This window comes from Vombatus ursinus, unplaced genomic scaffold (assembly GCF_900497805.2).
Source record: "Vombatus ursinus unplaced genomic scaffold, bare-nosed wombat genome assembly UNPS02014799.1, whole genome shotgun sequence".
NCBI lineage: Eukaryota > Metazoa > Chordata > Mammalia > Diprotodontia > Vombatidae > Vombatus > Vombatus ursinus.
This window is the reverse complement of record NW_020954577.1, coordinates 33,274,163-33,286,761: the sequence shown is the minus strand read 5'-3', so window position 1 is coordinate 33,286,761 and position 12,599 is coordinate 33,274,163. Positions and strand designations below refer to the sequence as shown.

At 37.9% G+C, this 12,599-nt stretch overlaps 1 protein-coding gene across 1 annotated transcript in view; it reads right to left on the bottom strand.

Annotated features, from left to right (window-relative positions):
• Positions 1-12,599, bottom strand: part of KCNH8 (potassium voltage-gated channel subfamily H member 8) — a 406,714-nt gene that overhangs the window by 261,256 nt on the left and 132,859 nt on the right. The window contains exon 3 of the mRNA XM_027872528.1: positions 1,733-1,864. Within this exon, the coding sequence (XP_027728329.1) occupies positions 1,733-1,864 (132 nt within the window). The remainder of the gene's footprint in view (positions 1-1,732; positions 1,865-12,599) is intronic.

Genomic DNA, 12,599 nt, shown 5'->3' with positions numbered 1-12,599 from the left:
AACCTTTCTGGGTCACAGTGAAAAGGAAGTCAAGAAGCATTTGTGAAGTGCCTACTAGGTGCCAGGCACTGTGCTAAACACCAAGGACACAAAGAAAGGCAAAACAAACCATCAGTCTCTGCTCTGAATTAGCTCACAGCCTAATAGGGAAGGCAACATGAAACAACCATGTATAATCAAGATGTGTTGAGGATAAATTGAACATCATCTCAGAACCTTAAAGGGGTCTGGTGAGGGCTTGTTGCAGAAGGTGAGCCTTGAAGGAAGCCAGTGAAACGAGAAGGTATAGATGAAGAGGGAGAGAATTCCAGGCATGGAGAAAAGCCAGTGAAATGCTGCAGTCAGGAGATGGGAGTATCTTGTGAGAAACAGAAAGAGGCCAGTCTTACTGGATATGAGATTATGTACAAAGGAATAGGGTCTAAGAAGACTGAAAATGTAGAAAAGGGCCAGTCTATGAAGGGTTTTGTAAGCTAAATAGAGGATTTTATATTTGATCTTGGAGTCAACAGGGCATCACTGGAGTATATTGAATTGGGGTAGGAGGGACAATATGATTATATCTTCATTTGAAGATCACTTTGATTTCCTCATATGTAAAATGATGATAAGGGAGTTAGATTAGGTGCCCTCTAAAGTCTCTTCCAATCTTAAATCTATGAGGATGAGAACATCAGAAATACACACACACACACACACACACACACACACACATACACGTGCCTTTAAGAATATTTTCCTAAAATTGCCTAAGCTTGAGGAAAGACAAAGAAATGGATATAATAACTGAAAGACTTTTCTGGGGGGGGAGGGGATGTCTTATTCACAGGTAGTATAAAGCATAAGAAAACAAATACATTTTATCTTTATCTAGGGAGAACTAGAGGTGGAGAAAGTGGAGTCTTTGATAGGTCAGTAGCTGGCCCATTCAAGGGCCCCTATGGAAAACTCTTACCTCTCACTGGGTTTACTAGTATACCTGAATGGAACACAAACTTTTAGCTTTAGAAAGATGCATCATCAGCATTTATTTAAAAGGCAAATTCCTTGGCTGGCAGCAAAACCAGTGATCCGCTTATTGAGCTAAAGAAAATGATGACATAAGGAAAATCCACAAAGTCCTGGACAGAACCTCAGTGAAAACTGTTGAAAGGTTTTCCCAATGGTCCCAAATTATTACAAATGCCAGTACTGTATCTCCTCCCAATTACTTCCAATGGCAAAGGAAACAAATCTCCATTATTGTGAATAGGATGCCACCTTGGTCTCCCTTAGACTCCAATATCTATTTAAATTGGGTCTATTTCTCCAATGAAATGAAGACAGTTCTCTTAAGGTTAGTTTTGATTTAGAATATGTTAAATAGAGTCCACAGATAGTTCTTTTAATCCTCTTGTTTTCTATACCTACAAGATGAAGTGGAATATTCATTGGACTCAAATCTCAGCTCTAACTCTTACTACCTGTGTGACCTTGGACAAGTCACTTCACCTCCATGGGCCTCAGTTTTCTCATTTCTATAAAGAAGGGGTTGGACCAGATGACCTCTATGGTACCTCCCAACTCTAAATCTACTGCATAATCCCATAATTCACTGATTATGAGGAGACTGAACATTCACAGTAAACAGTTGTGCATATTTATCATTGATGTACTAAAATTATATTCCCCATAGTAAACAGTCTCAAAATGCATTCCATCTGTCAATGTTTTCCAAAAAAACTGCACAAACCTTCCTTTTTGTCTTCTGGAGTCAGCTTCACTTTTGTGTCTGTTATATCCTTGAATGAGGCCAGGAAAAGTACCACGTCTCCTTTCTCATTTTTGATAGGGACAATGTCTAAGAGGCACCAAAATGAAGACCCTGCAAATGGGAAAAAAAAGATTCATTTAATTTAATGAGTTACCTTCTCCTCACCCTAAGGGGAAAAAAAAACCGTAAGAGCTACCTTCAACTAACATAACTCTAAAGAAAAAAATCCCTGATTTTAAAGGTAAGTTACTAAGATTCACAGATGTTTAGCTCACTTGAATCTCTTTGCATCATCAATTCAAATGCTGCCTTTGGAAATCAGTCATTCATAGAAACATAGAATTTATCGGCATCATTCTTACTTTCTTCATTTCCATTAAATTTATTTCTTTGATCTCTGCTTGATGTTGGGACACTTTATTTTAAGGGACTGTCCCATACTGAGCACACCCTGATACATGAAAAATCCTTCTAATGAGGTGAATTCTTTTCTCTATATGAGATAAACAATTAAGTTTGGCTCTTCCATCCTCTGTAAGTAGATGACTCATGGGGACATCATCTTCATCATCATCATCATCATCACTCATTCAGTTTTATATGGTGGCTAGAATCTTTACTTAGGCTTTATATTTTTTGTTGTTGTTCAGTCGTTTCAGTTGTTTTCAACTCTTTGTAACTCCATTTGGGGTTTTCTTGGCAAAGATGTTGGAATTGTTTTCTATTTCTCTCCCCGGCTCATTTTCTAGACAAGGAAACTTAGGCAAAGAGGGGTTAAGTGACTTGTCTGCTGTCACATGGCTATTAAGTGTCTGAGGCCAGATTTGAACTCAGTTCTTCCTGACTCCAGGCCCAGCACTCTATCTACTGTGCCACCTAGCTGCTTTACACAGGCTATCTCATTTGGTCTACACAACAGCCCTGTGAGGTAGGTGCTATGATTATTCCTTTATAACAGATGAAGAAACTAAGGATGATAATTTAGATGACTTGCCCAGGGTAACACACTAGCAATTTTCTGTGGCAGAATTTTAATCAAGTTCTCGCTGACTGTGGGTCTATTGTGCTATCTAGTCTACCATACTGCCTCTCTAAAACTAGATTGAGAAGAAAAAAAAAAGCAAGCCACAATGTCTCAGTTTAAATGCAGATTTCTATGTCCATTATGTAGGAAAAAAATGTTAATGGCAGCACTAGATTCTGAACTGGATTTCTGATAATATTGAAAATCAGGAGAAATTTCCTTAACATTTTTATACTAGTGATTGCCCTGTACCTTTATCTTTTAGAGGATCTTCCTTAAACTTAGAGATATACAGCGAGGAATTTGAGGAAATCAAATGTCCCTGACTGAAACTGATTTGAGTAATATCCTGCAGTGTCAATGGTCATCAGATAGACTGTGTTATAAAGTAGATCACTCAGTCCACTTTACTGAGCTCAGGATATTTCTCTGCTAATTTCAGCTCTAGCTAAAATTTGAGACTATCTGAGCCAAATCAATCATGTGGTTAGAAAACATACAGTAGGCCAGGCAGGCAGAGCCTGAAAAAGAGACAAATCTTAGGAGTGATGAAGGGGGCAAAAAGACAACAATAAAGGTGAAAGACATGGATCAGTAGCAAGACCACTCAGGAGGTGTAGCTTATCCAAACTCTGTTCTCACCTACTTTGTGACATCATTTCACTTTTCTAGCCTTTGGGTTCCTTTATTTGTAAAATAATAGGGAGCACTAGGTTTAAAAAGCTTGGGATTTGGAGTTAGAACACAAGAGTTTGGCCACTTACTATCCACATGACCTTCAGAGTCTTTTCAAATTCTTGAACCTTACTTACCTCACTTATAAAACGGAAATCATAATTGTCCTTCCTTTTTCACAAAGTTGTTGTGAAGATCAAATGAGCAAACTTCTTGAGGGTATAACACTCTAGTCACATAGTAGGTCCTCAATAAATTAGTTAAAATGCTTTATAGATCACAAAGCAATGAGAAAATAAAGATGATGATGCTAACTCACATTTGTATAGAATCTTATGCTTTACAAAAACAATTCTGAATGGTAGGGAGTACAAATATTATTGTCTTTTTTATAGATAAAGAAACTGAGGCTCAGAGAAAATTAGTGACTTGCCCGACAGTAACAGAATAAGGATTTGAACTGTATTATTCTGACTATAAAACTCTTCATTTGGGGTGTGTGTGGACTTGGATCTCTGATTTTATCTGTGTAAGGAACTACCAAGGAGGAACTCTCTCTAAGAGACAGTCCAGATCTGTACCAGCTTTGCAATTGAGTCTTATAGAGTTGTCTGGAGGTACTGAGATTTCAAATAACTTTCCCAGGGTAACATAGCCAGTGCTCAGGGCAAGTCATCAAATATTCTTTCCACTTTTTACACAGCTTTTCTGTAAAAATGTAAACTATTTTCTGTTATGTAGGTGGTACAGTGATATAAAGACTTGGCCTTGGAGTTCTGAAGACCTGAGTGTGAATTCTGCCCTAAACACTAGCAGTGTGGCTTTAGGCAAGCCACTGAACCTCTCTCTATCTCTGTTTTCTCACCTATAAAATACTAATGCAACTACTAATAAACAGCTATCTCAAAGGGTTATTGTGAAGCTCTAATGAGATCAAAATCAATTTGCAAATCTTGAAGTGCTACATAAGTTCTATTTAATATTATTATTATCTGAGTTTAATGACATTTAGTTATACTATATAAAACTTGACCACCAATTACTCTTCTCAATAATTAGTCAATTTAGAGCAGGAATGAACTATTTTCCTGAAAACATCTTTTTTTCTGTGTATTCAGGCTAGAACCATTACTTTCTATGAGTAAATAATTTTATTTTAAAAGTAGAGGCAGAGAGAGAGAAAGAGAGACAGAAAGACAGAGAAACAGAGACAGAGATAGAGAAAGAGAAAGAGAAAAACACAGAGAGGAGACAGAGACAGACAGAGAGAGAGTCATAGTACTAAATGTAATGAAGACTGAGTAAATAGCTGACGAGCAAAACAGTCTTCTCTAACCAGTACTTAATAGATTTTCTGTCTTATATTTCACCTTTTAAGAAATTCCAAAAATCACCCTAAGACATGACTCTTAATTTTGATTGTACCATGGTCTTTGGCAGTTTGCAAATACAATGAAAATTTTATTAACTTATGTTTTACCAATTCCAGTTTTGTGAATTTGTTCTGACTTTGACAGATTTTTACCTCAGTATTTGTCTATGGAAGAAAAAGTTTGCTACGCAAAACTGTGTGGATATAAATACTTAGGGCATGTTTAACCTGTTTAAAAGAACAAATTGCCTTTTAAAGACTCAGCTCATTAATTATTTGTATGCATGCTAATGTAAAGGTACAGCTATGGAAGTCTAAAAGCTAGAGAGGAAAATCCAGGGTTTTGATTATTCCAGGGGAGGAGCCAAGATGGTGGAGGGAAAGCAGTGACTTGTTTGAGCTCTCCCCCCAAACCCTTCCAAATACCTATAAAAAATGGCTCTAAACAGATTCTAAAGCAGCAGAACCCACAAAAAGACAGAGTGAAACAAATTTCCAGCCAAAGACAGCTTGGATGGTTGATTGGAAAGGTATATCGTGCCGAGTGGGGAGAGGAGCACAGTTCGGCGTGGGTGTGCAGGCTGCAGCGACCCTGGAGAAGGCCTCAGAGGGCTGAATCACAGGCAGCTGTGGTGGTTTCCAGACTTCTCAACCCAGGAACACCAAAGACAACTTAGAAGGTCAGTGGGAAAACTCTGTGACTGTGGTGAGTGAAGGAGCTAGGTCTCAGCCACTCCCTGGGGCCATGGATGTTTCCTGAGCTTCTGGCCCACAGACTGAGGGGGAATCAAGTGGCTGATCAGAGGGGGATTTCAGGGATCTCTTTGCCAGTGCTGAGGCAGGAATCTCTTGCTCTGCTCATGCCTGGATCTGGGTCACAGTTCTGAGGGGCGGTCCTGGGGCTAGAATGAACACTGGTGTGGTGGAGCTTGTTGTGGTGGTGGAGAGGAAACACCTTGCCCCTTATCATAGCACCTTGGAAGAACTGAAAATTTTCAGGTCCCTAGAAGTATCTCTGAAAACAGCTGTACAAACTCCCGAAGCTTGGGACAGTACATTCTCCACATTGGAAACAGACTTTTACCTTAACAAAGAGTTTAAAACTCGAGTAATTGTCTGGGATCATGAGTAAGCAGCACAAAAAGAGTCAGACTATATTATCTTACTTTGGTGACAAAGAATATCAAAACACACAACCAGAAGCAGAAAACAAAGTCAAAGCTCCTAAATCCAAAGCCTTCAAGAAGAATATGAATCAATGCCAGGCCTTGGAAGAGCTCAAAAGGGATTTTGAGAAGCAAGAGAAGTAGAGGAAAAACTGAGAGTTTTGCAAGAAAATCATGAAAAACAAGTTAACAGCTTGCTAAAGGAGACCCAAAAAAATACTGAAGAAAATAACACCTTAAAAAATAGCCTAACCCAAATGGCAAAAGGGGTCCAAAAAGCCAATGAGGAGAAGAATGCCCTAAAAAGCAAAATTGGCCAAATGAAAAAGGAAGTCCAAAAGTTTACTGAAGAAAATACTTCCTTAAAAATTAGAACAGAGCAATTGGAAGCTAGTGACTTTATGAGAAATCAAGACACTGTAAAATTAGAATGAATGAAAATTAGAAAACAATGTGAAATATCTCATTGGAAAAACAACTGACCTGGAAAATAGATCCAGGAGAGAGAAGTTAAAAATTACTGAACTATCTGAAAGCCATGATCATAAAAAGAGCCTAGACATCATCTTTCAAAAAATTATTCAGGAAAATTGCCCTAATATTTTAGAACCAGAGGGAAAATAGGAATTGAAAGAATCCACCGATCACCACCTGAAAGAGATCCCCAAAGGAAAACTCCTAGGAATATTGTAGCCAAATTCCAGAGTTCCCAGGTCAAGGAGAAAATATTACAAGCAGCCAGAAAGAAACGATACAAGTATTGTGGAAATACAATCAGGATAACACAAGATTTAGCTGCTTCTACATTAAGGGACTTCAGGGCATGGAATATAATATTCCGGAGGGCAAAGGAGATAGGATTACAACCAAGAATCACCTCCCCAGCTAAACTAAGTATAATCCCACAAGAGAAAAATAGTCATTCAGTGAAATAGAGGACTTTCAAGCTTTCTTGATGAAAAGACCAGAGCTGAATAGAAAATTTGATTTTCAAATACAAGACTCAAGTGGAACATGAAGAGGTAAACAGGAAAGAGAAAATCATAAGAGACTTATTATGGTTGAACTGTTCACATTTCTGCATGGAAAGATGATGTTTGTAACTCATGAGACCTTTGTCAGTATTAGAGTAGTTGGAGGGGAAAAATTATATGTGCATATATATAGATATAGATATAGATATATAGATAGATAGATGGATGGATAGATGGATAGATGGAAAGATGGATAGATAGATAGATAGATAGATAGATAGATAGATAGATAGATAGATAGATAGATAGATAGATAGTTAAAGGGCACAGGGTGTGTTGAAAATGAAGGGGTCATATCTGGAGAATAAAATTAAGGGGTGAGAGAGGATTATACCAGAAGAAAGAGAAAGGGAGAGGTCAAATGGGGTAAATTATCCCACAAAAAAAAAAAACAGAAAAGAAAAGGCTCTTACAGTGGAGGGGAAACAGGGGAAGGTGAGAGGGAAAGAGTGAATCTTATTCTCATAGAATTTTACTTAAGGAGGAAATAACATACACACTCAATTGGGTATGGAAATCTGTCTTACCCTACAGGAAAATGGGGGGGGGGAACAAGGGAGTAGAAGGATGATAGAGAGAAGGGCAGATTGGGAAAGGGGGTAATCAGAAGCAAGTACTTCTGAGAAGGGTCAGGGTCAAAAGAAAGAATAGAATAAATGGCGGGGATAGGATTAAGGGAAATAGAGTTAGTTTTTCATAACATGTCTACTACGGAAGTGTTTTGCATAACTGCACATATATAAACTATATTTAGTTGCTTGCCTTATCAATGAGGGTGGGTGGGGAAGGAGGAAGGGAGAAAAATTCAGAACCCAAAGTTTTAAAAACATACATTTAAAAAAATTGTTTTCACATGCAACTGGGAAATAAGAAATACAGGAAATGGGGTACCAAAATCCATCCTGCCCTACAGGAAAATTGAAGAGGAAGGGGTTAAGAGAAGGTGAGGGGAGAGATAGAAAGGAAGGCAGACTAGGGGAAGGGGTATTCAGAGTGCATGCCATCTTGGGGTGGGAGGAGGGGCAAGATGGGGCAAAAATTTGGAACTCAAAATCTTGTGGAAGTAAATGTTGAAGACAAAAAAAAAATAAATAAAAATTACCATAATATAAAAAAAAGAAAGAAAAAAAGAAAATCCAGGGTTTTGCAGTCTTGCTTCTCAATATGCCAGAATGGGATGATGGGAGTCAAAAGGCCTGAATCAGGTATTGAAGCCTTTTCATTACCAAGGCTGATTATGCTTCTATATTAATTTTCCTTTTTGTGCCCCAATATTAGTCTTCATATCCCTGACTCACTTGAAACCTCTTTATCTTACTTACAATCTTTATGAAATGTCCCCCCTGCTCATGTTCATCTTGCAATACCCTTAGCTTTTTGTAATCTCAGTTCAGGGGTCACTTGCTATAGGAGATCTTTCCTGATTCCCCCAGTTTCTGGCACACTCTCCCTCTTGAAATGATTTGATTTGACTTAATATGTCATTCATTTTTACTTACTCATGTGTATGTTGGGACCTTCCAGTGGAATTCAAGCTCTTTGACTAGTGACTATTCTGTTTTTGTCTCTGTATTTCCAGTGTCTAGCACTGTAAACTGTGTAGTGCCTAGTACACAACAAAACTTTATGTTTGTTGAGCTGAATTTTCTGTTTATGGGGTTTTCTTGGCAAAGATACTGGAGTGGTTTGCCATTTCCTTCTCCAATGGATTAAGGCAAACAGAGGTTAAGTGACTTGCCCAGGCAGGTAGAATGGAATAAACTATAGAATGCCTTGTAACATTGTCAAAAAATCTTTCTAGGTCTCATGCTCAGGTTGTGCAATTACTGTCATGACAGGCACACAGAGTATGACAATTATTGTCACACAGGCACACAGTACCACAGAGCTGGTAAAGGATCCTTTGGTGGTGAGACTTTATGATCCAGTGACAAGATTCTTGGACTTAGCACTTGTGAAGATCAGCAAGTGGGTAGCCTGTGACTTCTAGTCCTAAAGATACTTCTAAGGCAGGATGAGTAGAATCCGTTTGCCCTTGGGCACATAGCTAGGATATATCAGAAAACTGCACACCTCTCAGACTGGCCCCCAATCCACTATCTCATGCTGATTTATATAATCCAAATAGAAAGCTAGAGCATTTCTATTCACTATATCACTTTTCTAGTAGGATTTCTTTTTTCTAATCATGTAACAGATGCCAAGAATTGAATTAAAATTTGTACTACATGCATTTGAATGGGACAATGTAAACTTTCATTAATTATGAAATCCTTGAAAGAGGTGATTGGAGACATACCAGAAAAAGCAGAGTGTTCTATTTTGGCAGGATTGTACATAAAGAAACCAGTCTCTAGGTTCTTCATTAATGATATCACTGAATTTCAGAATTGGAAGGAACTTTAGCAGTCATCCGGTCCAATCCATATGTGAAAAGGATTTTCACTATAATTAACTGCATGAGTGACCATCTATCCTCTGCTTGAAGATGTCCAATGAGAATAAATACATTATGTATCCAGGCTTCTCATTCCACTTTTGGATAGCTATAATTGTTAGAAAGATTTTACTGACATCAATCTTAGGTTTGCCTCTTGGAAGCTTTCTCTTACTGTTTCTAATTCTGCCCTATAGGGTCAAAGAAAACAAATGGAATATTTCTTCTACATGGCAGCCCTTAAATATTTTGCTATACCCGTTTCATGACCACATACCCTAAGTCTTCTTTTCTCTACAGTAAATATCCCCAGTTCCTCAACCACTCCTCATAGGTCATGGATTCAAGGATCTTCATAATCTTGATTGGAGCAAGACTCATTGGACACTCCAGTTTACCAAAGTCAACCAATCAAATGTTTCTTATACTATGGTACCCAAAATTGAAAAGACTTTAGATGTGGTCTGACCAAAGTAGAAAATATAGGTTACTATCATTATTGTTATTTATTATATATTATTATATAATTTATATCAAATGATATAAAATAATTATATATTATATAAACTATTATTACACTCCTTGGCAAGGAGTGAGGTTTCCAGTTTTACTAAGCACAGATGTACATGTCTCTTTGTTGTCAGTGGCAGAGTGTTTGTCTGAAAGAGGAAGAATGTGGAAGTCAGGAAGATTTTCTGCACTTTCTGGTTTCAGAGCAAATATAGGATATCTGCACTAGCCATAACAAGACAAGAGGAAAATAAATAAGAATGATGAAGCAGACTGGCCAGTTTGACACATCACATGACAGTCTGGCAACTCCAAATGGTAAAAAAAATTGTAGAATATTAATGGAAATGGACTGAGAAATGGAAAAAAAAAGATGCTTTCATTGAGACACCTTTGCCCTCAATATCACTACTTGCATAGGTAAAAATCTGGATAATTTTGCTGTTTCCAGTTTCGGGGAGAAAGTGCTATATTCATCCTCTCCATAATTTTCTGCTATATAGCAATAAATCACGTGACACTCAATGGATTCAAACATGCCAAATTATGCTTATTTTTTCCTTTTCACTCAAATTTCCTTCTAAAACAAGGGTCCCTTCATTCTTCTCTCTAGAGTATCTAGAGTCCAAGTTTACCTCTCGGTGTTCCTTGGTCATGTGGAACTGGAAGAGTATAATTAGCAGGATTCCAAATTGGATCCCCAAATGCATTTCAGTTGAGAATTTCTAAAATGAATCCTTCACTTGGCCTATCGACAAGTGTGGGTACAATCTGCTTTGAAGAAAACCTGATATAACCAAGTTAAATAATTGACAAAACATGATTGATTTATCCGCATTACAAAGGATTCATTCTCTTGACAAGGGAATTAGGCCTTAGTACCTTTAAAAATCAATCCCATAGCCTATACTCCTGATTTTAGAGCTCATTAAGTCTGTGATTCAATAAGTTGGGAAGTCTAGTAAGTTCTATATCATTCTCATTCATCTAATTTCCACCCCTATAGTCATCATACTAATTCAGTCCTCCATCCCCTCTTGCCTGAAGTATTGCAATAGCCTCTTCATGGTCCCCTAGCTCTCCCCCTCCAATACATTTTCTACATGGCTGTCAAAGTCGGGCCATGTTACTCTTCTGCTCAAGAAAAAACAATAGTATCTTGCTTTTGGATAAAATAGCTTTTAAAACTCCTTATAATATGATACAAGCTTACCTTTCTAGGATTATTTTATCAATAATTATTTGTCAAGCATCTGCTGGGACTATGCTAAGCAGTGGAGTTGCAAAGCCAAAAACAGAATTAGTCCTGCCCCAAAGGAACTTATATTCTAATGGAGGAAACATCATGTATGTTTCAGGGTGAATGAAATATAAAGAAAAATGAATACATGGTAGTTTGCCAAAGGAGAATGCTAACACCCAGAAGATTCAGCAAAGGCTTCCACACTTTCTCATGCTCTAGGTTCCTGCCAAACTGGACTGGCTGCTGTTTGCTTTTTATGACAATCCAGATTCCATCCCCTTGCTCTTACATCACCTGTCTCCTACTTTTGCCTCACTTCTTCCTAGAAAGAAGCTCATCCTCCTTCCAAGGGCAGATCAAGTATCTCCAAGTCAGGACACATTCTTATGGAAATAATGGGAACATAGGGCTAGTTTTCCTAAGAGTGCTTTGCCATAGTTCTTCCTGGACACATATATCATGTGCAGCACTATCTTCCAACGATGTCCCCTCTGTTGTCTCATCATAGTATAGGGGTGCCTCTGCTTTGTTGAAAGTTACAGCAAAAGAACACAAGCTCTTCTAGATTCAATCAGGCTAGAAAGGCTTCAGGGATTTGGCCTGTGCTGGACTATCTGCCTCACGATATACCACCCATCACAGAATGATTCACTGCTATGTTTGTTGCAAGACAACGAATTTCATGACTACTAATTCTTAATTTCTCTCAGATATAAAAAATGTTACTATCTGTAACAGCGGGTGAAGCATTCACACAAATGAGACCACAGGTCATTGTGATGCTGAAATCTCTATAAATCACTCCAGTCAAATTACCATTTTTGAGTTTTCTTCTCATTCAACTTCCTTTCATACTTTGGATATGTGGGATATATAATATGGCTCAGTATACCAATAAGTTTTTATCAAGCTCCAACTTTATGCCAGAAACTGAAGGTAGAAAAATAAAAGTGAATCTATCTTTGCCTTCAAGGAGCTTACATTCTGTCGATTCTCTCATCCTGACCATCTCTACACACTGCATTCCATTCTCAGACCATCATCCTCATCTTCCTTTTACTGACACCTTGGACTTTGCTCTTGGATCATCTGGCCCTGATAATGTGAGATTTTACTTTATATTTCTGGGGTACAGATATACACATTGTTTCCTAGGCATCTTTTCACTATATTGCCAAATGAATCCCCCATTTCCCAGCACCTTTTCCAGAACTCCTTCATGTATTGCCTCCCCTCATTAAACTTCTTGAGGTTAAGGCATATTTTGTTTGCTTGTATTTGTATCCCTAGCACTTAGCACAGTGCCTGGTACATAGCGCATGTTTAATAAATGCCTGCTCTATCTATCTATCTATCTATCTATCTATCTATCTATCTATCTATCT